General features: G+C 38.6%; 2 protein-coding genes across 2 annotated transcripts; both read left to right on the top strand.

Annotated features, from left to right (window-relative positions):
- Positions 1-3,983, top strand: LOC136209920 (uncharacterized). Its single transcript, XM_066001555.1, has 9 exons — positions 1-129; positions 222-284; positions 1,021-1,119; positions 1,391-1,489; positions 2,165-2,257; positions 2,467-2,556; positions 2,795-2,867; positions 2,946-3,177; positions 3,667-3,983. The coding sequence occupies exons 1-9, from the start codon at positions 98-100 to the stop codon at positions 3,819-3,821; spliced, it is 936 nt and encodes a 311-aa protein (XP_065857627.1). The 5' UTR covers positions 1-97; the 3' UTR covers positions 3,822-3,983.
- Positions 3,984-21,568: 17,585 nt separating this feature from the next.
- On the top strand, positions 21,569-25,551 carry LOC136209900 (uncharacterized). Its single transcript, XM_066001529.1, has 9 exons — positions 21,569-21,697; positions 21,790-21,852; positions 22,589-22,687; positions 22,959-23,057; positions 23,733-23,825; positions 24,035-24,124; positions 24,363-24,435; positions 24,514-24,745; positions 25,235-25,551. Exons 1-9 carry the CDS (start codon positions 21,666-21,668, stop codon positions 25,387-25,389), a joined length of 936 nt encoding a protein of 311 aa, XP_065857601.1. The 5' UTR covers positions 21,569-21,665; the 3' UTR covers positions 25,390-25,551.
- The last annotated feature ends 1,035 nt before the right edge of the window (positions 25,552-26,586 follow it).

The following is a 26,586-nucleotide window of genomic DNA, read 5'->3' as shown; positions in this document are numbered from 1 at the left end:
CCTATATACAGTCACAGTCATTTAGGACTATAGAGAATATCGTTCATTGTTTGTTTGCTTAAATTCGAAGGAAACTAGGGATCATCGATCGATATCGATGGAAGGAGGTGTATCTGAAGAACTGAAATCGTATGGACTATAGTGTTTTCAAAAGCTTTCATTATCTTCTATGTCTGCTTATTATTAAATTAATTTGCGTTTTTTTTCTTTTTTGCTTAAAGACGAGCTGCTGCATCACAAGGAAGCTCCAAGCGTCGTCGAGTCAAGAAGAAGCTTGCCTCTAGGTAACGTTTCTAATTTACGATTAATTTCTTCACCGATTCTTAGAGTTTGTTTGTTTTGGGGTTAGAGGAGGCTAACCTTGTTTAGTTTAACTAAGTGGCTTCACCGAATCAAATACACACTGTATTGTTGGGGGTTTAGATTTTTTTGCAAAACAAATACCACTCTCTGATTGATAACATTGTGGGTTTGGTGTTTTCTTCTTATTGCTATGTTCTGAAAAGCTTCATAACATCTTTTAGGGTTTTGATTACAGATTAAATCCTGATTAGTTAATAATATTGATTGATAACATTGTGAACAAATGACTCCATCTCCTTGTCCTTGTTCCTGCCCCATCTCCTTGCCTCTGCTTTAGTTCAGAGTCTCCATGGTTTAGTTCCTTGTATAAGGAAAAACAAAAGCAAGTAACAAAAATGGTCGAAAAAAATGAAATATACCTTCATTTTGGCAGCCTTCTGTGTGGAAGAACTGATACTTTCGTATGGAATCGTCTCACTCCAATAACGGATGTATGGACAAATAGGATTTGGTGACAAACTTCATGATTAGTTGATAGATAATACTGTTTTCTTTGATAAATATGTGAAAGGTATTGTAAATTCATGTCTTGTGGACTTTTAGCATGGATTGGTTGTTGGCTTTGACATTTTCTTCTTTATTGCTCTGTTCCGAAAAGTTTTCACATCACATGTTTATGTTTGCACTTTCACTTATTTTTTTGTTTTGCATATGAAGGATGCAATGTGGAGGTGATGCCTCTCATGGACAGATGGGTGTGGGCTCGGAGAGTCACCTAGTCAAGTGTAAGAGGATCAAGAAGAAGCGAGTGTCTAGGTAAAGTTTATAATTAACAATTAATTTCTTCACTCATTGTTAGGTTATGGTCCTTATGGATTCTTGTTGAATCAAATAGATGAAATCCGCATTAGTTGATAATATTGATCAATAACATTGTGAAATATTACTGCAGAAGGTAGTAGGCCTTGTTGTTGTGACTTGGTTATAGGGTTTGATGTCTTCTTCTTATTGGTATGTTCTGAAAAGCTTCCGCTTTACAATTTTTAACACGAGTCTGTGCTTCATTTTGTTTGTTCTTCAATTAAAGGTTGCAAAGAGGACCTGATGCCTCCAAAGGGAATATGGCTGGAGGCTCCGACGGTCACCAGGTCAACCGTAAGAGAGTCGAGGAGGAGTCTTTCTCTTGGTAAAGTTTCTAATTTATAACTAATTGCTTCACCTTATTTTTAGGGTTTGGAATTTTGGTGAATCAAATACCACAGACTGATTACAGACGAAATCCTGATTAGTTAATAATATTGATTGATAACATTGTGAAAAGTTGGTGCACAAGGTCTACTTGACATGAATTCATGTCAAGTAGACCTTGTTGTTGTGACATTTAGCATGACTTGGTTGTCGGGTTTCATGTTTTCTTCTTGTTGCTCTGCTCTGAAAAGCTTTCACATTACATGTTTATCATTAGACCCTGCTTTTCGTTTTGTTTGTACTGCAATTAAAGGTTTCAAAGAAGAACTAATGCCTCCCAAGGAGGCTCCGAGCGTCACCAAGTTAAGCGTAAGAAAGTCAAGAAGGAGAGTGTCTGTTGTTAAAGTTTCTAACTTGTAACTAATTGCTTCACCTTGTTCTTAGGCTTTTTATTTGTGGCAAATCAAATACCACGGCCTAATTACAGATGAAATCCTGATTACTTAATAATATAAAATTGTGAAAAATTACTGCAGAAGGTAGTAGGCCTTGTTGTTGTGACTTGGTTGTAGGGTTTGATGTTTTCTTCTTATTGCTCTGTTCTGAAAAGCTTTCGCATTACATGTTTAAACATAAGTCTGTTCTTTTCATTTCGTTTGTTCTGCAATTCAAGGTTTCAAAGAGGTGCCTCCGAAGGAGATACAGCTGGAGGCTCCAACTGTCACCAGGTCAAGCGTAAGAGACTCAAGGATGGGTCCTTCTCTGGGTAAAGTTTCTCATTTATAATTAATTGCTTCACCTTATTTTTAGGGTTTGGATTTTTGGCGAATCAAATTCCACAGAGACGAAATCCTGATCAGTGTAATATTGATTGATAACATTGTGAAACGTTGAGGTTTCATGAATTCATGTCAAGTTGTGACATTTAGCATGACTTAGTCTGTGCTTTTCATTTCGTTTCTTCTGCAATTAAAGGTTGCCAAGAGCAATTGACGCCACTCAACGACAGATCGATGGAGGCTCCGCCCGTGGCCGTTTGAGGGGTACTACAGTCACGAGCCCTAGGTGATGATTAATTTCCTCATTAATTGTTAGGGTTTCAAATATTGGTCTGTGAGTAGTTGATCTGTCATATTTGGCGAGTCAAATAGCATGGTTCGAGAATGAACCAAATCATTAATAGTTGATAGATAACTCTGCAAAAGATTTATCTGTCTATATATTTTTTAGTTATTGCTAGCTTCTGTTCAGCTATTAGTATGACTATAATACTAATTTTTAACATGATTCTTGAGCAAAACAGTTTAGTCGCAATCTTGAAGGAAGTGAATCTTGGATATGCGAAGATGGCTTTGGAATTTTATGAAAAGAACCAGGTTTCCTGTCTGCTCTCTTTCATATTTATTTTAACCACTTGTGCTGCAGCATTTCTAATTTTACACAATGTTGGTTAGGATGCTGAGTTTGAAGTTTTAGAAGTCCTGGATGTAAGTGGTTCGAGATTACAACTCCCTGAATCTGAGGACGATCAATATTGGATTCATATCAGCTTCATTGCTAAACGCAAGAATGCTGACTGCAGTGATGTCTCTCCAAAACACTTCTTTGGTGAATTGCTTAAAGATGATTGTTCAGGGAAATTTCATGCCACGTGCTGTTCTACATTTGAGCCTAGTGATGACCCTGGTAATGCGCATATTATCCTTTGTTGCATTTGTTTTGTTTAATTTAGGTTTAAAACATCTTGTATTTGTCCCCATTTACTTTCCCCATTATGTGGGGATGGGGAGAAAAAAAACCCCGGGGGCGGAGATGGGGAACTCTCTCCCACGTCCCCAAGGGGATTCTTAAATGTTCTTTTTACTTTGGACAATTTGTAGATTAGGCTTAATACATAAATGCACCCTCAAACTTGACAAGTTTGTTCCCTTGGCACCCTGAACTTTCACATATACGTATTACACACTCATACTTGACTAAACTAAACCTCATCCACACTAAATTGCAATATAACATTTATATTTAGTCAAGTATAGGTGCGTGATAGGTCCATGTTAAAGTTTAGGGTGCCAAGAGAAGAAACTTGTCAAGTTTAAGTGTTTATTTATGTATTAAGCCTTGTAGATTATGTTTGGGAACTCTCTCACCTTGATTGGAATGCTATTGACTATGCAGGATTCGACCACGGTTGTATATTTTGCTTGCCTGATCAGAAATTTCATCCTACCGATGGATATTGTGTTGGTCGTCCACCCTGGTATATACCGAAAGTGGTATATGGTCATCCGCCATGGCTTTATGACGAAAATGGTACATGTTTAATCAAGTGACTGGTATCTATAGGCCCGAACAAGATTAGAAGCTAACTTCGGTGACTTGTCGTCTGTGTGACAATTGATAAACTTAACTTATATATGCCTATTAAGAGTTTAAGTTTTGTCTTTTATTATATTTGTATTTTGAAATTCAATACAAAAATTATATTAGAGTAATTTAAGGGATTTGAAAGATATATATTTAAACAAAAGGTTGGGCTTGTGTTATTAGGTGAATGATAAAATGGCAACCTATAACAAAATGGTTCAATTGGGATGGGATGTTTAATCTGTTAAGTAGTACTATTTATCTAAACTTAGCTCAACTACTATTTTCACAAAAGGCTTGGGTTGTGCAAGCTAACGGAACTAATTTCCAATGGTCATTTTCACATTTTTTTTATGCAATCATTGAGCTATATAATATAATTAAAACTTGTTAAATTCAATAAGTAATAATTTTGTTAAATTCAGAAAATCGTGAATATGTTTGAATAAAAGAACTATAAAATTTATTCCTTAATCGTTTGGATTAGTTTTCTTGAATCCAGGTAATGCTATATAGAATATATTGAACAATTAATTTTAGACTGAATTAACATAATTTCCCCGTAATTTATCAAATCAGAGTTTAACGGAGTAATATCAATGACGTGTTCCGTTTCGTTATGGAGGCCTAAATTGGTACTATTTTTTAAACGTTAAACCTATATTGGTGCTATTTTGTACGTAGAGTCTAAAAATCATAGGTCTATTTTGGTATCTTACCCCTATAATTAATTTAGGGTCTAATTTAGGATTTCTTGGGATTTATAAAAATAACATGGGCTGGTTTAACCCGACATGTAGCATCTAGCCCATCCCGTAGCATTTAAAATTTTTTTTGTTGACGGGCTAGCCCCCCGACCAATAGGTCCTGGCTCTACCACTGTTTATTAGCCTTTTAAAAATGGTATCTTTTGCTTATTAAAAAGTTGCTCAATAATATTAATTTGCATCCTTATACAAATATTTGCGGAATCAGATAAATGTGTAAATTAAGTACTTATTGTTGTCTTTAAAACCTTTTTAAGTAAATATGATAAAAGTTATCTTAATGAAATATTTGCAATCAAAATATAAAGACAATAAATAAAGAGAATAGAGATAGAAAGTTTCAGCCACACGATTTATCCTGGTTCGGCAACTACGACTTACGTCATATCCTCGAGAGAACCTTTCGAGACTTTCTATTGTGATTCTTTTCCACTGTGATTTATATTAGGGATCATAAGCTCAATGATTGTTTATAAAAATAAATGAAAGCTTAAAAAATTACAAAACCTTTGCACTCACAAATTAAGCTAAGTAACTCTAAGCATTTATAAATTGATATTATAATTATTACGTTACGTTAGGTGACATAACGTTATAATTATTACGTTACGTTATTGTTAAAGGTATAATGTAAATAATTTGAAACAATAATAGATCTTTGTAATTATATGTATTTTTGTGTCATATCTTATACAATTAGTTCCAAATCTTAACAATAATTGTTCTTAGTTCATTTGTTAAAACAACTCCTCTCAAATCCTTATATCAGATATTCGAGTCCTATTGTTTAGGGCTGTAAACGAACTGGGCCGAGCTTTGGTCTGCTCGAGCTCGGCTCAACAACTTCTTATCGAGCTCGAGCTTCGAGCTCGGTTCGATCTCAATTTGTTGTTCAATTTCGGCTCATTTAGCAGCTCGATTGTTCACCAGCTGAGCTCGTTTATCGAGCTTGCTCACAACCAGCTCGTTTTATTTGTTCGTGAGCAGGTCATCCGTTGTGCTCGCGAACTTTGCTCATGAGCAGCTCGTTTATAATGCTGGTTCTTGAAAATGGTGCTCATGAGCGGCTCTATAAAAAATCGAGTCGAGTCGAGCTGAGCTTTTGTCGAGCCAAACACAGAGCCGCTCATGAGCGGCTCGTCTCATTTACAGCCCTACCATTGTTATCAAATTTTGTTTCTAATATTCTATTTTAATTTGAATAAGCAAATGTTAAAGGTCCTGTTTTTTTTATCCTACCGATAATAGATTTTGAATTGGAAACAACATAGAAGACGACTTCGTGTTGTATTTGTGTATAGGGGTGAGCATGGTCCAGTTCGGTCCAAAAACCGAACCGAATAAAACCGAACCAAATTGTCAGTATTTTTTGGAACCAAACCAAACAGAATTGTAATTTGGTTTGATCCGGGCCGAACCAAAATATTTCAATTCATTCTGGTTCGGTTTCATATTATAACCGAACAACAATCAAATTTGTTAAGTATTTTTCTTTTGTTAACACTTACAAATATTATTAAAATAAAGCTTATATGCAATGTGTTGATCGGCGAAACACAGTGTTTCGAGATTTCTTGAAAAAAAAATAAAAAATAAAAATATAACGCAGATATACATCATAATATCTTCTTAAAATAAAATACGTAAGATATTGATATAACCTCTCAGGGGGGTTTTGGACTTCAGAATTTACTGAGGGACCAAGTTTTTGGCTCGATTGGTCGAATCACACGAAAAACCATGCTCATACCTATTGAGACCGTTTTTCCTTGTTGAAATTAAGGATGTTGTGTTCTCTATACACCTGAACAAGAATCCTGGCATTGATGGATTTAATCCATACTTTTATCAAAAATTTTGGGATGTTATAGGTGACCATATTACAACTTCTTGTTTGAACTCGCATAGGATTTATTGAGATAGATAAACCGGAAAGACTCCCCCTTCCGATAACCGTATATGAGAATTTCATCTCGTATAGCTCAAACAGAACCACCAAAATACTAGTTCAAACAAATATGTGTAATATAAACTTTTTAATCATGTGATTCAATGATGTAAGTCTCTATTTTTGTATGCCAATATTATACAAATTCCAATATCGAAGCCATCTTTTAGATTTATATCCCTATTTTACATCAAAAACACTTCACTCTAACTCGAATTATGATGAACAAGAAAACAGTAGAAGTTTGGGACTCATTGGCTGCTCCTGATACTCCAATATTTCATTCAAGATTGATTACTGAAATTGTAAGTTTTATTTGTTTTTTTGAATATGATGTCGGTTCAAAAAAAAATTGTATACCATGAAATATGAACAAATGTAATTACGCGCGTTAGACATGGGCTTTGAGTAACAACTCAAAAGCAGACCCGCGTTATGACGCTACAGTATTGTTTAGACTCGGAGTACAATTGAAAAATGACAGCTCGACGGGACCTGTGTCGAAGAAAGATTCGCCACCCAGATTTTAGGTCAGAGAAGGTTAATGAGATTCCTTGTGAGAAGCAAGTGGATTCGGGAAGTTAGGTACGCTTGGAGAAGGTTAATATTCATTCGAAAAGAAATATTAAACACTTCCAAAGTCGCCCAGTGAACCCACCTCATACAAGCAGACAATTAATAACTCTTTTGTTTTTTAAATTCATTTTGTTTGAAAAAATCAATTTTAATGGAATATTACACATGTACACACAAAATAAATAAATATCAAAATATTATCATCCCAAAAGCAATGAAATAATTACAAATTAAATACAATTACGTTCGGGCATTCCTGAATATTTATTCCTAACCAAAATAACGTTCTCACATATTTCTACTAACTCAAAGTAAAAGGTTAGAACCAAATAACATAGCTATACAATTAACTATGATGCATAAATGGACTAAGGACTAAAATGAATAAACTTAAATTGTTTATTCTGGGACCTGATTGAAAGAAAGAGAAGACTTCAAATTAAGGACTAAAGTGAATAAAATAAAATTACTAAATTTTGAATTAAAACGGTAAAATATAAGTTTGTTAAAACATGGATTAAAATGAACAAAAAGGAAAGTTATTAGATTGAGGATTAAAATGAATAAAAATAATGTTAATAAAATGAATAAATAAGAAAGTTATTAAATTAGGGATTAAAGTAAAGAAAAAATAAAGTTATTTGATTATGGATTAAAATAAATAAAAATAAAGTTCTTACATTAGGGATTAAAATGAATAAATATAAAGTTGTTATATTGCGTGCTGAATAAATATTTTTTAAAACACAAAACAAACAAACTCTGCCTAATATTTGTCATTGATGGCATATGTTAAGTATATACTAAGTAAACGTCAGTATCAATCTGGCTTCTTATCATTCTGGGGGAATGTCTACGGTTCTGCTAGTAACGGTCCTTGAATTCATTCTATTATATATTTAGTTGAATTAATTCTAATAAATATATACGACTAACATCGATAAGAACCTATTGGATCGCATATGAGACTTAGAATCGGATGACGAAATTGTAATTAAGGGACATGAAGTGTATGGACCGATTTTTGTATATATTATGGATAGAATAATTTAATTGATAATTATAATTTAAATTATATGATTATGTGATAATATTGATTAGAAGGTTTAATATTATTATATCTCTAGTTGAGGATGTGAAGTTCAACGGACGAGTTCCAGGTAGTACCAATTCCAAACGTGGAAGACTCTCTGATTGCATTGCCATAACCTGTACATGGAATGCGATATGTTAGGTATCTCCCCTTCAAATATGACTCTGTTCCTAGTATCCCAAATTACCCATACGACATTAATTACACCAGCGGGCCATAACGCAACGATTTGACTGCTAAACCGATGCTCCGAGGTGAGTAGAACAGTTTCTTCCAATTACAACATAAAACGAATCCGTCGGCCAAACAAAGCACCCAGTGCTCGCCAAATCTCCTCAGAAAACGGACAGGTCATGAAAAGATGATAACTGGTTTCATAATCAGCTTCACAAAGGCAGCAGCGCGATGTGAGGGCGAGACCCCGAGCCCTTAATCGATCATGTGTTGGCAATTTCTGGTGAATTTCTCTCCAACGGACCAGAGATCTAGCTGGTGGTATATTCCTAGCCCAGACAAAATGATGCCATTTGACAGTTGGGGCAGGCTGATTCAACTAAGCGTAAAACAGTCTGGTACTGAACCCGCCATTCACTGCCGGTTTCCACACGCAGAAATCATAATCCTCAGCACTCCTAATGATATTTGCAATATCCGCCATCAAGCTAGGCGGGAGCGTCGGGAGATTGTTCCATCCCTCATTAGTGAGGAACTCATCTACAGTCGAAGTAAGTTGCCTCCGCTCCGTTGCAGAAATCCCGATCTGCTCTGCGATAGGAGGGTTTATCCATGGGCTATTCCAGAAGTTTAGTGCCGAAATTCTTCCTATTCACCAGCAGCAGTGCCCAATCAATGTGTGATAGGATTGTTTTATTAAACACCAAACTGTAGAGTTAACCACCACTGCCCGTGAGAAATCCACAAGCAAAATCCGCGATCTCAAGAGACGAAAACAATATTCCTAACCTTGAATGAACCCCCATGCCATTTTCCCCAACATTGCAGTATTCAGTTTCATGAGATTCTTTAGTCCTAGCCCTCCCTCACAAATCGGCTTACAACAAATGCGCCAAGGGACCACGACTAGCTTCCTATCGACGGTCGATCCAGACCAGACAAAATTCCTGATGCTCCTGCAGAGCTGCTTGAGAAGCGCGACTGGCCACCTATACACAAGGAAAGAATGGATAAAGCTGCCATGAATCATCGAATTAACCAGTGCAATACGGCCTGCCATTGATAGGTTTCTCCCTTTCCATTTTGAAAATTTTGCAACCAGTTTATCCTTTAGACATACAAGGTACCTGGCCCTCGGAGCCCCAATGAACAGAGGAACTCCTAGATACCTAAAAGGCAATTCACCTCTCCGAATATTGATTGAGTTAGCCAGCCACAGCGCCCTCCTAGGGGTAATGCTAGACCCAAGGTAGAGTTCAGATTTAGTCCAGTTAACCTCCTGACCAGATAAAGCACCATAGAGAGAAAAGGCATTTCTGATACTCTTAATGTCCCCAATAGAAGCTTTGCATAAAACAAGCACATCATCTGCATACAAAAGAGGTGTGGGAAACACATGTGTTTTGGAGTATCCCATCGATTGCAGTTTGTCAGAAACGTTGAGCCTGGAGATCCATCGACTCAGGAAATCTTCCGCGATCCCAAACAAGAGAGGCTATATGGGGTCCCCTTGACGGACGCCTCTTGAACACCCAAAATATCTTGTAGTTCCAAATCCAGATAATACCAAGATCCTAGCTGAGGAAAGAATATTCAGAATCCAGTCCCTGTACTTAAAAGAGAACCCAAAAGCCTCTAGAACTTCAAGCAAAAAGTTCTAGTTTAGCGTATCAAACGCTTTCCGAATATCAATTTTCAGAGCCATGTTTCCTCCAAAACATCGCTTGTTGAGCATATTCGTGCCTTCAGACTCAATAGCTATACACTGATGAATGCTTCTGCCAGGTATGAAACCATATTGGTTGGGGGAGACTATCCTAGAAGCAATTTTCGCGAGCCGTCGAGCCAATAGTTTAGCAATAACCTTGTAGCCAAAATTACTCATAGCCACAGGACGATACTGGTCAAGGGATATTGCTCCATCAATTTTTGGCAAGAGCGCCATTATGCTCGAATTGAGTCCGGGAGTGATATAGCCCGTGTTGAAGAATCCACGAACCATTGCCGTCACATCCTCACCGACAATGTCCCAGAAAAACTGAAAAAATTCCCCCGTGAACCATCTGGTCCCGGTGCACTGTTCCTGTCCATTGAGAGTATGACTCCGCAGATTTATTCCATGTCAAGACAGCTCACAAGATCTTCATTTTCAGTATCAGTTACAAGCCGGCGAATTACTTCAAAGACCTCTTCAAAGGAACACCACCTCTCCGTATCATTACGGAACAACGACACATAGAATTCTCTTACATGATTCGCAATTTGCTCCTTTTCAGTTGTAAGGTTACCACTGATCTGAAGAGCTTGTATTCCATTGGACGCTTTCCGGACAGTAGCCATTCGGTGGTAAAAAGTCGAGTTCCTATCCCCATCCCGTAGCCAGGTAATACGGCTTTTATCCCGGAGATATGTTTCCTTCCTCAGCAGCGCTAAATCCAGACAAGCATGTGCTTCCAACTCTTTTTTGTGCAGCTGATCAGAATACCCTATCCTTGCAATATCCAATTGAATCCCAGTCAGGGTGTTGTTCGAATCAGAAATCTCCATATCAAGATTACCAAATGTCTCCTTATTCCACTTTCGCAGAATCTTCCTGAGGTGTTTAAGTTTCCCACTAAGGTGCTGCATTGGAGGAAGCCGTTGTTGAGGACTGTTCTAGAAATCCCGAATAACCTCCTTGAGCCCTGGGTGGCCGATCCACATATACTGGAACCAGAATCTAAATGGCACCCTATTAGAATTATTGCACTGGAGAATGATTGGGTTGTGGTCTGATTGATGCCTTGCCAAGGCGGTGCTGTTAAAAGTGTCCCAAAAATCTGCAAATTCCATCAAAAACATCGTTCTGTCAAGTCTGCTCTCTACCCTCGAGTTCCCACGCCTACCATTGCTCCAGGTATAGAATAGACCAGAAGCCGCAGTGTCCATGAGATCCCCTGTATCCAAAAATTTACGGAAATCCCTGCAAGGCCGTGGCGCAGACGCACGCCCTGTTTTTTCATGAGAGCCAAGTACAGTGTTGAAGTCCCCTAGAATGGCCCATCTTCCCTTCAACAATGCTAACTAAACTAGTATGTTGTCAAACATAATTGCCCGTCTGTTAGCCCAGACACTACCATAGACAAAGCAGAGATAGTTTGAGCCTCCGAAGCACTGCAAATTAACCAAAATATATTGATCGCTCTTCTGACAAATACTGACTGAAGAAGCGAATCTAGAAACAACAAAGACCCAGAGGGTTGGCTTATCTTTTGAGTTCATGGCAACTAGCTGTAGTCCTAAACGAGACCAAAAATTTGAATTAATTGTTTCATATTCCACCATAGGTTCTGCTAAACATACAAAATTCTGCTTATGCAAAAAACATAAATTAACAAGGTGACGCTGGGTATCCTTATTCTGGATACCCCTACAATTCCAATAAAGGACATTCATTTAAACCTTACTAGTACCTTAGTTGTCCATCTAGGTCGGACTGTGGATCCATCTGCTTGTTTACGCCTTTCTTTCTGTTTGACACCCTTCTTTTGCACTGTCTCCCATTCCTCAGTGTTTTCCTCATCTACTATATCGGCCCACGGCTTGTAACTCAATTGCAAAGGGGTGACAGCGGCATCGTTTTCTTTTTTAAGATCATCCCCTTCATATACTGTTATCTCCAAACTAGTTGCAGCAGGTTTCGTAAACTCGCATCCGTACAAATTGTCGTTTCCTGGGGAAGGAAACCTATCTGGCATTTCTTCACAATCACTGCCATGCCCGTGCGGGCTATTCGGGAGTTTGGATTCAGCTGAGATGTTAGCTTCATGCTGCGTGTCCTCGAGGATGCGCTGGATTATGCTAGTAACCGGCACCTCTTGCCGAATAATTTTGTTTCTTCTCTAAAACCCAATTAGCATCCGCTTCTTTCCTTCCATCTGACTGAGGCGGTTTATAGTTGCATCGACAGTCATATTCCATATGTCCTATCGAGGAGCACACTTTACAAAAATTGGGAAGTTTTTCATAAACAACTTCAATCCATAGCTGTTTTCCATTCCTTTCTATACCTAGCTTCACTGGCAATTCCGAAGCCAAATCGACATCCACCAACATTCAAGCGAAGTGCCCAAAATCCCCTTCAATCGTAGCTCTGTCGAAACGGAGCAATCCTCCGATACCTTTAGCTATGTCTGACAATATTTGTGCATCCTAGTACTCCCAGGGAAGGGAGTATAGACGTACCTAAACCTATGCATTTGTAGATTTCTCGGCTAGAGGATCAAAGGCTGGTACCCAGGGTTGAAGGCGGAACGTACCCGGCTTTGTATTAATGATGCCTTTGGCAAAAATACTGGATTTAGCTCCGGTCGTATTAAGGATTACGTGAAAATAACCTCTCCCAATCGAGATTAAACGCCAATCCTCCTATAAACCCCAAATATGTGTGAGGTTTCTTTTCAAATCTGCGACTTTCCAAGGATTGTCTCCTTTATTTAGAATCAATCGATCGATCCACGAGTTTGCACACAACTCAATTCTTCTGCCATATGCCGATTGTGATATCTTGATCGATTTAATGCCCCATATGTCTAAGATTGTCGCAAAGGATGGGGGTGTGTCGACCATGTTTTTCTTAAGAGCTCCTGCGAACGATTTAGGGGCAAAAGCTTTTACGTTGAAATGCAATTTTGGATTGAAGAGAGTTCTGATGCTAAGATAATCATCCATATGAGAGGTAGCGGGCCCTAGAACGGTAGCCATTGCGGTGGAAATCGATGGCCGATGGAGGCGGCGACAGAGGAATCGGCGGCTAGGTCATCATAGACTTACGCCCAAAATGTATCTAATTAGTAATCATATTCCGAAAGGAATTGATTGTTTAAATCAAATATAACTAGGGTTATGAATTGAGAAGACTGTAAAAAGTCCCTCCCCCCTACGCTTGTATTTCGGCCAAACAAGCTCAAGTGGCTAGGGATTTCGTCCGAATTCATCTCGTCTTAATTACTCTTTCGTTTACTCTCTCTTTGATCTCGTGTCGATTCTTTTAGAGGCAATCAATTTAGAATGTTATTCATTGGTTGATTTCTAATTGTTTTCTTTTATATTGATTTCGTTGTACCTGAAATACGATTGAGAAGTTGTGGACACTTCCTGCAACGTCATCACCAAGGGTGTTTTCGCTAAATTGATGATCGATCCCATTCAGGTAGAAACAACAGCAGTAGACATCCTGGGAGTAACTGGGCACACTATCCGAACAAAGGGCCAGGTAACTTTGGATTGTGAATTGTCAGATGAGGATCAAAACTGGAGAGGTGACTTGGAGTTTTCTATCCTGGACGGACAATTGGCGTACAATGTTATTCTGGGTCGACCTTTTATCTCCGAAGCTGCAGCTCTTATCTCTATACGCCATTTAACACTTTATATCCCAACGGTCAAGGGAGGTGTAATGGTCAAAGGAAGTCAGAAGGTAGCCCAAGAGACGTATACTGCATCTCTGGCTATTCGCCCGCAATCGCCAAAAGAAGACGAAGAAGATCTCACAACAATGGCCTTAGGCGAGACAGAAATGTACCTCCTGGCGGATGAGAAACAGGTACGACTGGCAAAAGGTCTAAAAGGGGAAGTCAAGGATGCTATCACTAGAGTTCTCCTAGATGCTGAAGGAGTATTTTCTTGGAAGGATGCGATTCTCCCAGGAATTAATCCTGATATAATCACACACAAGCTTAACATTGACAGTAGTGCAACCCCTGTAGCTCAGAAAAGAAGAACGCATGGCCCTGAAAGGCAGAAGGTAATTGAGGAAGAAATCGCCAAACTCAAGCGAGCAGATGCAATTGAAGAGGTATTGTATACTCAGTGGTTGGCAAATGTGGTCCTTGTCAAAAAACCTGGCAGATCGTATCGAATGTGTATTGACTTTACAGATCTCAACAAAGCTTGTCCCAAAGATAATTATCCTCTACCATGCATTGATGTTCTCGTAGATGCAACCGCTGGGCATGCCATGTACTCATTTACCGATGTGAAGTCGAGTTATCATCAGATCCCAATGGAGCCTTCAGATAGAATCAAGACTTCATTTGTGACTCACCAAGCTACTTATTGTTTTAAAGTCATGCCTTTTGGCTTGAAAAATGCAGGAGCTACATATCAGCGGATGATGAACAAGATATTCGCGGATAGCCAGGGTGATAACTTCTCTGTCTATGTGGATGCCGTGATCATTAAAAGCACCACGGTGGAAAAACACGCTGAAGATATAAAGGAGGTACTGGGCGTACTCCAACATCATAATATCAAGTTGAATCCCGAGAAGTGTACTTTTGGAGCCACATCAGGAAAGTTTTTAGGATACATGATCAGTCAGAAAGGAGTAAGCCCTAACCCGGACAAAATCAAAGCCGTGTTGAATATGCAAGTACCTCAGAACATGAGAGAAGTGCAACGCCTTAATGGGCGAATCATTGCCTTAGGAAAATTCATCTCCTGCTCGGCGCGTAGATGTCAACCCTTCTATGACGTTATCAAGAAGCAAAAAGCATTTGAATGGAATGAAGATTGTCAAAAAGCATTTGAGGGAATCAAGCGATTCTTAACAGAGCCGCCATTGATGAGTCGACCAATAAAAGGTGAAACTCTTTATATGTATGTTTCAGTTACTGATAGGGCCATATGTACGGTTATGATCAGGGAAGAAGATGGGCAACATTATCCCATCTATTACGTAAGCAAAGTGTTGAAAGATGCTGAAACAAGATACTCCAGACTGGACAAAATGGCTTTAGCTGTTGTCACAACCGCTGTCCGCCTCAGACCCTATTTTCAGGCTCATACTATTGTGGTGCGAACGCATATACCCATGAGGAAGGTGTTGCAAAAACCAGATACCTCAGGACGCCTGATGGGATGGGCAATCCGCCTAGGCGAATTTGATGTACGCTATGAGGGTCGATCCGTATTAAAAAGTCAAGTCCTGGCGGATTTCATAAACGAATTTACTGATGAAGGGAAGAATCTCTCAAAAGTTCCCGAAGAAGAATGGACAATGTATACAGACGGAGCTTCTTCATCAGAGGGTGCAGGAATCGGGATTGTGATCCAAGGCCCTCAATACATAAAACTACGGTACGCGGCTAAACTTGATTTTCTGGCAACAAATAATGCTGCGGAATATGAGGCTTTGATATTGGGGTTACGTTTGTTAAAAGAAATTACTCCCGAAAAGATCGTCATTTATAGTGATTCCAAATTAATGGTCAATCAAGTGATCAAAAAAAGGATGAGATTTTGGCCAAATACGCCTCTGAGGTAAATAAGCTGCTAGATCACCTAGAAACCAAGGATACAAAGTGGGAGCTGGTTCATGTACCTAGAGGATCAAACACTGAAGCTGACCATCTGGCTAAACTGGCTTGCAATAGTGCCAATTGGACTGATCCTCAGTGTCCCTTTGAAGTCAAAATGTCACTTGCCTTCGACTTAGAGGAGATAACTTTATTGGCGGCAGTAGAGGATGATTGGCGAACCTCAATGCGCCATTACTTGTCCAATGGCGCCTTACCCACAGATCAGGAAGAGGCTAAGAAGATAGTTCGAAAAGCAGCATATTTCTCCGTGATAAATGATCATCTATACAGAAAATCCTTTAATCATCCATGGCTAAAGTGTATCCTACCAGAGGAAGGACGCGGCATCCTTCGAGAGTTACATGAGGGATCTTGTGGAGCTCTTGAGGCATCCGCCTCAATGGTCAGGAAAGCTAGATTAATGGGATTCTATTGGCCCACAGCCGAGCTGGACGCACAAAAATTGGTGGAGACCTGCCATAATTGCCAAATTCATGCCAATGACTCACATGTTGCTCAAAATCTCCAAAGACCAATTATGGAGGGACGGCCATTCGCCGTCTGGGGCATAGACATCGTGGGACCTTTTCCAACCACTCGTAAACAGAGGAGATATGTGGTAGTAGCGGTAGACCATTTCACCAAATGGGTAAAAGCAGAAGCTGTATCATCAATCACCGCAGAGAGAATAGTGGAGTTTGTTAAGGACAACATAGTGGGAAGGTACGGAGTTCCACACACCATTATATCTGACAATGGTACACAGTTTAATTGTGCAGAGTTTAAAACTTTCTGTGAGGGGTTGGGCATCCTAAACAGATTCTCCTCGGTTTATTACCCTCAATCTAACGGCATGACCGAAGTCACAAATCAGACAATTGTGAAGGGGATAAAGAAAAGGCTAGGGGAACATGACAAAAAATGGACGGATCAGTTGATGAATGTCTTATGGGCGTATCGAACTACTCCAAGAACGGCCACAGGAGAGACGCCATTCGCCCTATCTCATGGTATAGAAGCGGTCATCCCCATTGAAATAATGATTCCAAGTGACAGAGTAGCATTTTACTGCGAAGAAGAAAATCAGCTACGCCTGCGAGAAAGTCTTGATAATGTTGAGGATAAGCGGGAAAGAGCGTATGTTAAGCTGGCCGCTTACAAACAACGAATTGCAGCATATCATGATAAACATGCCAAGTTGGTGGATCTTAATGAAGGGGACTTAGTACTCCGCAAAGCTGATAAAATCCAATCTCAAGAAGGGAAGGGAAAGTTAGGGATCAACTGGACATGTCCTTATCGTATTATTGAGAAAATCGGATCCGCCACCTTCAAGTTACAAGACATGGAAGGACATACATTGCCAAGAACTTGGAATCTCCATAACCTCAAGAGATATTACGCCAAGGAATGAAAACGCGATAAACAGGTCTTGAGCACTCTTTTTCCTTTGATAAGCTTTTTTCCCAAGTGGTTTTTCTTGTTAAAGGTTTTAATGAGGCTCACATGTAAGATCTATTCTATGTAAATCTCCTATCAATTAATAAAAATTGTTGAAATATTTATGTTATCTTCTTTTATTAAAGCTTCAGTACAAGTAATATAAATATTCCTATGGTCAAATTTAGGGGGGGTATAACAAAATATCACCACCCTTGGTCGGACACCAAATGAGTTAAAACATTCCTTGGACGCAAGGTTTTTACACTCTCCAACTCTTCCAAACAAGAGTTTCAATCAGAAGCCCTACGGGCGGATCACTTCACCTCAAAGATAGGAAGTATGCTGATCCCCTAGGCAAGCTTTACTTCCTTTTTAAGGAATACAACAGCTTAAACTAAACCTTCACAAAGGTTTTCCATACAAAGGGTATGGCTAGCTACCCACTCTAAGTTATATTCTACAAAGCACTTGTACGAATAATGCCGATACTTAAAAAGTAAAAAAGCAAATTGTACTATTTACAGTTAAAACACAAGTAAATTACACAGGAGCGGGTGTATCCCCCTCTACATTCTTCTCGCCAGACACACTTGCCTGGGAGTTTCCTACTTCAGCTATAGGGGGTACGTCCACAGGAATATTCTCCTTCTCCAAGGGTATAACCCCTTGGTCAGAAACTGGATCACTGGCAATGTCATCCGCCACCTCGCCCTCTTCAGCTTCTTTCTCGAGGGACTTCCGAACTTGTGCACGAAGAAAGCTCCTGGAATCCTCTATCTGGTTAAGCTTTTGAACTTCAACAGGGCTGGGAATGTCAAATAAAGGATCTTTAAAATTCAGATCCGGATTTGTCTCCAGGAAATAGGCTATCAACATTTCGCCATAGTAAAAAGCTTGTTCTCCTGCTGTGGACTCCGCTGCCTCTAGAGCCTCCTTCTGCTTCTTCTTGTCCTCCTCGATCTTCTCTTGAAGTTGTTTTATTTCAGCCTCTTTCTGGGCGAGGGCGGACGCAGCGGATGCCGCCTCACTTTCCAACCTTGCAATAGTGGCCTTATCCGCCACTCCTTGAAGAATCTCAGATTCAACCGAACGAAGTCGGGTGAACGCCTGTTAAGAAAGAAATACATTAAGCATCAGAACGTATGATGAATTAGATTCAAAACACCCTTTCTATCACAAAGCTTACCTCAATAAGATCCATCCTAGTCTTTTGGATGTGAGTGGAGGCCGGGATCTTGCTGAATTTGCTCTGGACTAAGCTCAACTGGCTAAAAGCCTCATCCAGGTCATTGATGAGGGACTCGTTCCTCAAGGTCCCATAGCCCCCATATTTGGAAGCCCAGTATTGGCCTAGATCAGACTTCGGCACCTGAACAAAATGATGTATTGTCAGAATATCATAACAATGTAACTACTCAAGCTGAATATGGCGTATCAGCTTTACCTGATCATCTTCCCTCACTACCGAAGTGGCGGACTTTTGGGCATCCGCCATAAGCTTTGAGGCGGGAAGAGTTTTGTGTCTCCTCACTTGCGTATCATCTGAGGCATTCGCCTTACGCTTGCCAGTATTCACCGCAGGATTCGCCGCCTCGGCCTTTCTTTGAGCTGCCAGCTCCATCAGCTTTTTTCGCCTCTCTGCAAGAGCGGCACTGGCCTTAGAAACACCCCTGCCAAGTAAAATCCAACAATTAAAAAAGAAGAAACTCTATACCTTGATCAAATTGTGCAATGCGGGAATAAACAAAAGTGTCCTCCTCCTGGCGGATCAGAGGGACATCGCTCAGCATGAAGGTCAAAGCATCAGTGTATGACCAGGAACCCGCCTTCACCGCTCATAGAGTTTCAATATAAACTTCATCAGTCTCCGTCAGAATGCGCATATCTCCCGTCATATGTTGAGGCCTGGGATTCCAGCAGGAAGGGAAACCTAGAGGTTCGCCCTCCTTTATCTTCACGAAGAAGAACTTTTCGTCCCAGCAATGAACATTGGACATCTTGCCGTAAAAGGGGGCGTAAGGCCCAAACTTGGAAAAAGTATAAAAAGACTCTGAAGCTCGTTTGCCGGGTTTGTGAAGAGCACGGAAGACACGGGGTGTACAGACTACCCCAAGATTTGACGCTAAGTAGCAATCGAGAGCTAGATCAAGCCAACCATTGGGGTGCAGTTGACATACGGTGATATCAAAATAGGAAAGTATATCCGCCATCATCTTCGATAGAGGCAGATGAAATCCTCTCTCCACATGACTATAGTATACAGTTAAGTAACCGCTTGGCGGATCGGCTGGTCTATGGTTCGCCTCAGCTAGCAAAGTCTCATAGTTCTTTATCCAAGGGAATGTATCCGTCAGATACGCCAGATCCGCATAACTCATATGTGACGAAGTAGAAGAAGCTCGAGGAGCTTTTCTCCTAACAGGGACAGATGAAGAAGCATCCATCCCTGAAAATCTCCTAGAATGATCTAAACGAGTTTGACTCCTATTACACACCGAGTTTCGCAACTCGGTTAAATCTACGCTATTTGTATGGTCAGAAGAAAGAATTTTCTCTGACGAGGAAGACGACGAAGTCCAACTGAACTCAACGTCTGAAGCAGATGGTAAGTTAAACAGATCAACGGTTGCTTCGGAAGAGGAGGAACAACTCCTAAACATTCAAAGAAAATAGAAATAGATCAAGAACAGGGAGAACTTACATGAAAAAAGGATGAAGAAAAGCTGGAATTCCGAAGAGAGAGCTCTGAAGCAGGAAAAAGGTTTCTGTAGAAAGAGTAGGAATAATGAAAGAAAGAAGGACGAAGGAAAAAGATGTCGAAAAGACATCTCTACTCTCACTCCTAGAACAGAACGCCATCACCACGTGTCACCGATCGGATGGTCTCAAAAAGGGTGCACATTAAATGATCGTAATGATGACGGCGTATGGCACATCAAAAGCCCTAAAGGACTTTTAGGCATTTTTCGGGGGCTTCTGATAACATTGAGATATTATCCGAGGACCAAAGAAGATATTTACCACGAGATGCGCCATGTTCGGCGTATCAAAAAGCTCCGCTAAAGGCTGATCACAGAGACAGGATCCCCTAAGATCCGTGGCAGATCGCCAAGGGCGAATCTCCTTATAAACGGTCAGGTTAGACGCAGGAATAAAGATTAAGAAATGCGCATTAGTTTCCCTTAATAGCCATCTTAAAGGAAACCTGTAACCCGCCATTAATGAAACATTAATGGAACTAAGCTATTATAACTCATCAACCCTATAAATAGCCTACAGCTAGGGCTATCAAAGGTACACATACTTTCTATATTCTCTAAGCTTTGTCAATTCAGTTTATTCTCCAAATCTCTACTGACTTTGGCATCGGAGCTTCCCCCCGTCGATCCCAACGACGCCCCCCGCAGGGACGAACTCCGATCAGAATTTCTCCACTTGTTATCAAAATATATAATAGATTAATGGATTTTTAAATCATTTGAAATACGTGAACCTATTATATGTCATGCAATATTTTGAACGATATATTATAAACTCAAAACGGAGAAGTGATGAATGAAAAATTGATGCTTAAAGTGAACCAATTGAAATAGTTTTGAAGAGGATAAAAGAAAAATAAACTTCTCCATCTCACATAGAAAAAAAACCGAGAATTTACGCAAAGATGCAGTTGAAACACCACCGGAATAGGGGTACACCCACATAGTGTAGGCGACGGAAATGCTATACCAAAATGAGGGCCTTTGCACCAAGATGGCCGGACCGTCGATCCTCGATATATTTCAAGATACTAAGTATAGATTATTGACTTTATTTAGCTTTAAGCCGACATGTATTTCTTTTAAACCCAAAAATCAATATCAATTTTTTTTAAAGAAGTATAGATTAACCGGTAATATATGAAATTGTAAATTTTGCCCCTAACTTAATATGCATGATCAATTTTATCCATATTTGATAGAAAATTTGAACAAAAGGTATATAATTATTTGACTTGTTATTTAAATATTACATACAACTTTCTGAACATCAATCGTGTAAAATGTTTGTTATATTAAACATGTCAAAATGTAAAAAATATTAAGTTTATAATGTATAAGTTAAATAAAATGGGTAAAACCGTTTCAATTCATCAAATAACGTTGAAACCATATTTTCTAAGGCTTAATACATCATTTGGTCCCTAAACTTGTGAAAAAAGCTTGATTTACCTTTTGAACTTTCAAAGTGTCTCAATAGCTCCAGTACGCTGAACTTGCACAAAATATAATCAATTGATTGTAAAAAAATAATTGGAATTTAATTGATCAAAACTCAAAAATTAATTGTAATTTTTTAACTTTTCCAAATACATGTAGACGCCCCAACCTAACCTATATACAGTCACAGTCATTTAGGACTATAGAGAATATCGTTCATTGTTTGTTTGCTTAAATTCGAAGGAAACTAGGGATCATCGATCGATATCGATGGAAGGAGGTGTATCTGAAGAACTGAAATCGTATGGACTATAGTGTTTTCAAAAGCTTTCATTATCTTCTATGTCTGCTTATTATTAAATTAATTTGCGTTTTTTTTCTTTTTTGCTTAAAGACGAGCTGCTGCATCACAAGGAAGCTCCAAGCGTCGTCGAGTCAAGAAGAAGCTTGCCTCTAGGTAACGTTTCTAATTTACGATTAATTTCTTCACCGATTCTTAGAGTTTGTTTGTTTTGGGGTTAGAGGAGGCTAACCTTGTTTAGTTTAACTAAGTGGCTTCACCGAATCAAATACACACTGTATTGTTGGGGGTTTAGATTTTTTTGCAAAACAAATACCACTCTCTGATTGATAACATTGTGGGTTTGGTGTTTTCTTCTTATTGCTATGTTCTGAAAAGCTTCATAACATCTTTTAGGGTTTTGATTACAGATTAAATCCTGATTAGTTAATAATATTGATTGATAACATTGTGAACAAATGACTCCATCTCCTTGTCCTTGTTCCTGCCCCATCTCCTTGCCTCTGCTTTAGTTCAGAGTCTCCATGGTTTAGTTCCTTGTATAAGGAAAAACAAAAGCAAGTAACAAAAATGGTCGAAAAAAATGAAATATACCTTCATTTTGGCAGCCTTCTGTGTGGAAGAACTGATACTTTCGTATGGAATCGTCTCACTCCAATAACGGATGTATGGACAAATAGGATTTGGTGACAAACTTCATGATTAGTTGATAGATAATACTGTTTTCTTTGATAAATATGTGAAAGGTATTGTAAATTCATGTCTTGTGGACTTTTAGCATGGATTGGTTGTTGGCTTTGACATTTTCTTCTTTATTGCTCTGTTCCGAAAAGTTTTCACATCACATGTTTATGTTTGCACTTTCACTTATTTTTTTGTTTTGCATATGAAGGATGCAATGTGGAGGTGATGCCTCTCATGGACAGATGGGTGTGGGCTCGGAGAGTCACCTAGTCAAGTGTAAGAGGATCAAGAAGAAGCGAGTGTCTAGGTAAAGTTTATAATTAACAATTAATTTCTTCACTCATTGTTAGGTTATGGTCCTTATGGATTCTTGTTGAATCAAATAGATGAAATCCGCATTAGTTGATAATATTGATCAATAACATTGTGAAATATTACTGCAGAAGGTAGTAGGCCTTGTTGTTGTGACTTGGTTATAGGGTTTGATGTCTTCTTCTTATTGGTATGTTCTGAAAAGCTTCCGCTTTACAATTTTTAACACGAGTCTGTGCTTCATTTTGTTTGTTCTTCAATTAAAGGTTGCAAAGAGGACCTGATGCCTCCAAAGGGAATATGGCTGGAGGCTCCGACGGTCACCAGGTCAACCGTAAGAGAGTCGAGGAGGAGTCTTTCTCTTGGTAAAGTTTCTAATTTATAACTAATTGCTTCACCTTATTTTTAGGGTTTGGAATTTTGGTGAATCAAATACCACAGACTGATTACAGACGAAATCCTGATTAGTTAATAATATTGATTGATAACATTGTGAAAAGTTGGTGCACAAGGTCTACTTGACATGAATTCATGTCAAGTAGACCTTGTTGTTGTGACATTTAGCATGACTTGGTTGTCGGGTTTCATGTTTTCTTCTTGTTGCTCTGCTCTGAAAAGCTTTCACATTACATGTTTATCATTAGACCCTGCTTTTCGTTTTGTTTGTACTGCAATTAAAGGTTTCAAAGAAGAACTAATGCCTCCCAAGGAGGCTCCGAGCGTCACCAAGTTAAGCGTAAGAAAGTCAAGAAGGAGAGTGTCTGTTGTTAAAGTTTCTAACTTGTAACTAATTGCTTCACCTTGTTCTTAGGCTTTTTATTTGTGGCAAATCAAATACCACGGCCTAATTACAGATGAAATCCTGATTACTTAATAATATAAAATTGTGAAAAATTACTGCAGAAGGTAGTAGGCCTTGTTGTTGTGACTTGGTTGTAGGGTTTGATGTTTTCTTCTTATTGCTCTGTTCTGAAAAGCTTTCGCATTACATGTTTAAACATAAGTCTGTTCTTTTCATTTCGTTTGTTCTGCAATTCAAGGTTTCAAAGAGGTGCCTCCGAAGGAGATACAGCTGGAGGCTCCAACTGTCACCAGGTCAAGCGTAAGAGACTCAAGGATGGGTCCTTCTCTGGGTAAAGTTTCTCATTTATAATTAATTGCTTCACCTTATTTTTAGGGTTTGGATTTTTGGCGAATCAAATTCCACAGAGACGAAATCCTGATCAGTGTAATATTGATTGATAACATTGTGAAACGTTGAGGTTTCATGAATTCATGTCAAGTTGTGACATTTAGCATGACTTAGTCTGTGCTTTTCATTTCGTTTCTTCTGCAATTAAAGGTTGCCAAGAGCAATTGACGCCACTCAACGACAGATCGATGGAGGCTCCGCCCGTGGCCGTTTGAGGGGTACTACAGTCACGAGCCCTAGGTGATGATTAATTTCCTCATTAATTGTTAGGGTTTCAAATATTGGTCTGTGAGTAGTTGATCTGTCATATTTGGCGAGTCAAATAGCATGGTTCGAGAATGAACCAAATCATTAATAGTTGATAGATAACTCTGCAAAAGATTTATCTGTCTATATATTTTTTAGTTATTGCTAGCTTCTGTTCAGCTATTAGTATGACTATAATACTAATTTTTAACATGATTCTTGAGCAAAACAGTTTAGTCGCAATCTTGAAGGAAGTGAATCTTGGATATGCGAAGATGGCTTTGGAATTTTATGAAAAGAACCAGGTTTCCTGTCTGCTCTCTTTCATATTTATTTTAACCACTTGTGCTGCAGCATTTCTAATTTTACACAATGTTGGTTAGGATGCTGAGTTTGAAGTTTTAGAAGTCCTGGATGTAAGTGGTTCGAGATTACAACTCCCTGAATCTGAGGACGATCAATATTGGATTCATATCAGCTTCATTGCTAAACGCAAGAATGCTGACTGCAGTGATGTCTCTCCAAAACACTTCTTTGGTGAATTGCTTAAAGATGATTGTTCAGGGAAATTTCATGCCACGTGCTGTTCTACATTTGAGCCTAGTGATGACCCTGGTAATGCGCATATTATCCTTTGTTGCATTTGTTTTGTTTAATTTAGGTTTAAAACATCTTGTATTTGTCCCCATTTACTTTCCCCATTATGTGGGGATGGGGAGAAAAAAAACCCCGGGGGCGGAGATGGGGAACTCTCTCCCACGTCCCCAAGGGGATTCTTAAATGTTCTTTTTACTTTGGACAATTTGTAGATTAGGCTTAATACATAAATGCACCCTCAAACTTGACAAGTTTGTTCCCTTGGCACCCTGAACTTTCACATATACGTATTACACACTCATACTTGACTAAACTAAACCTCATCCACACTAAATTGCAATATAACATTTATATTTAGTCAAGTATAGGTGCGTGATAGGTCCATGTTAAAGTTTAGGGTGCCAAGAGAAGAAACTTGTCAAGTTTAAGTGTTTATTTATGTATTAAGCCTTGTAGATTATGTTTGGGAACTCTCTCACCTTGATTGGAATGCTATTGACTATGCAGGATTCGACCACGGTTGTATATTTTGCTTGCCTGATCAGAAATTTCATCCTACCGATGGATATTGTGTTGGTCGTCCACCCTGGTATATACCGAAAGTGGTATATGGTCATCCGCCATGGCTTTATGACGAAAATGGTACATGTTTAATCAAGTGACTGGTATCTATAGGCCCGAACAAGATTAGAAGCTAACTTCGGTGACTTGTCGTCTGTGTGACAATTGATAAACTTAACTTATATATGCCTATTAAGAGTTTAAGTTTTGTCTTTTATTATATTTGTATTTTGAAATTCAATACAAAAATTATATTAGAGTAATTTAAGGGATTTGAAAGATATATATTTAAACAAAAGGTTGGGCTTGTGTTATTAGGTGAATGATAAAATGGCAACCTATAACAAAATGGTTCAATTGGGATGGGATGTTTAATCTGTTAAGTAGTACTATTTATCTAAACTTAGCTCAACTACTATTTTCACAAAAGGCTTGGGTTGTGCAAGCTAACGGAACTAATTTCCAATGGTCATTTTCACATTTTTTTTATGCAATCATTGAGCTATATAATATAATTAAAACTTGTTAAATTCAATAAGTAATAATTTTGTTAAATTCAGAAAATCGTGAATATGTTTGAATAAAAGAACTATAAAATTTATTCCTTAATCGTTTGGATTAGTTTTCTTGAATCCAGGTAATGCTATATAGAATATATTGAACAATTAATTTTAGACTGAATTAACATAATTTCCCCGTAATTTATCAAATCAGAGTTTAACGGAGTAATATCAATGACGTGTTCCGTTTCGTTATGGAGGCCTAAATTGGTACTATTTTTTAAACGTTAAACCTATATTGGTGCTATTTTGTACGTAGAGTCTAAAAATCATAGGTCTATTTTGGTATCTTACCCCTATAATTAATTTAGGGTCTAATTTAGGATTTCTTGGGATTTATAAAAATAACATGGGCTGGTTTAACCCGACATGTAGCATCTAGCCCATCCCGTAGCATTTAAAATTTTTTTTGTTGACGGGCTAGCCCCCCGACCAATAGGTCCTGGCTCTACCACTGTTTATTAGCCTTTTAAAAATGGTATCTTTTGCTTATTAAAAAGTTGCTCAATAATATTAATTTGCATCCTTATACAAATATTTGCGGAATCAGATAAATGTGTAAATTAAGTACTTATTGTTGTCTTTAAAACCTTTTTAAGTAAATATGATAAAAGTTATCTTAATGAAATATTTGCAATCAAAATATAAAGACAATAAATAAAGAGAATAGAGATAGAAAGTTTCAGCCACACGATTTATCCTGGTTCGGCAACTACGACTTACGTCATATCCTCGAGA

Source organism: Euphorbia lathyris, chromosome 10, assembly GCF_963576675.1.
Source record: "Euphorbia lathyris chromosome 10, ddEupLath1.1, whole genome shotgun sequence".
Classification (NCBI taxonomy): Eukaryota; Viridiplantae; Streptophyta; class Magnoliopsida; order Malpighiales; family Euphorbiaceae; genus Euphorbia; species Euphorbia lathyris.
The sequence above is the reverse complement of the archived record's forward strand: the minus strand, read 5'-3'. Positions and strand labels throughout refer to the sequence as shown.

Bases quoted from the DNA above. Each gene is read 5' to 3' on its own strand.
- LOC136209900 (XM_066001529.1), top strand. From the start codon at position 21,666: ATGGAAGGAGGTGTATCTGAAGAACTGAAATC. The intron at 24,125-24,362 runs GTGATGATTAAT...TGAGCAAAACAG, and splicing joins ACTACAGTCACGAGCCCTAG to TTTAGTCGCAATCTTGAAGG. The intron at 24,436-24,513 runs GTTTCCTGTCTG...AATGTTGGTTAG, and splicing joins AATTTTATGAAAAGAACCAG to GATGCTGAGTTTGAAGTTTT.
- LOC136209920 (XM_066001555.1), top strand. From the start codon at position 98: ATGGAAGGAGGTGTATCTGAAGAACTGAAATC. The intron at 130-221 runs GTATGGACTATA...TTTTGCTTAAAG, and splicing joins GTATCTGAAGAACTGAAATC to ACGAGCTGCTGCATCACAAG. The intron at 2,258-2,466 runs GTAAAGTTTCTC...CTGCAATTAAAG, and splicing joins AAGGATGGGTCCTTCTCTGG to GTTGCCAAGAGCAATTGACG.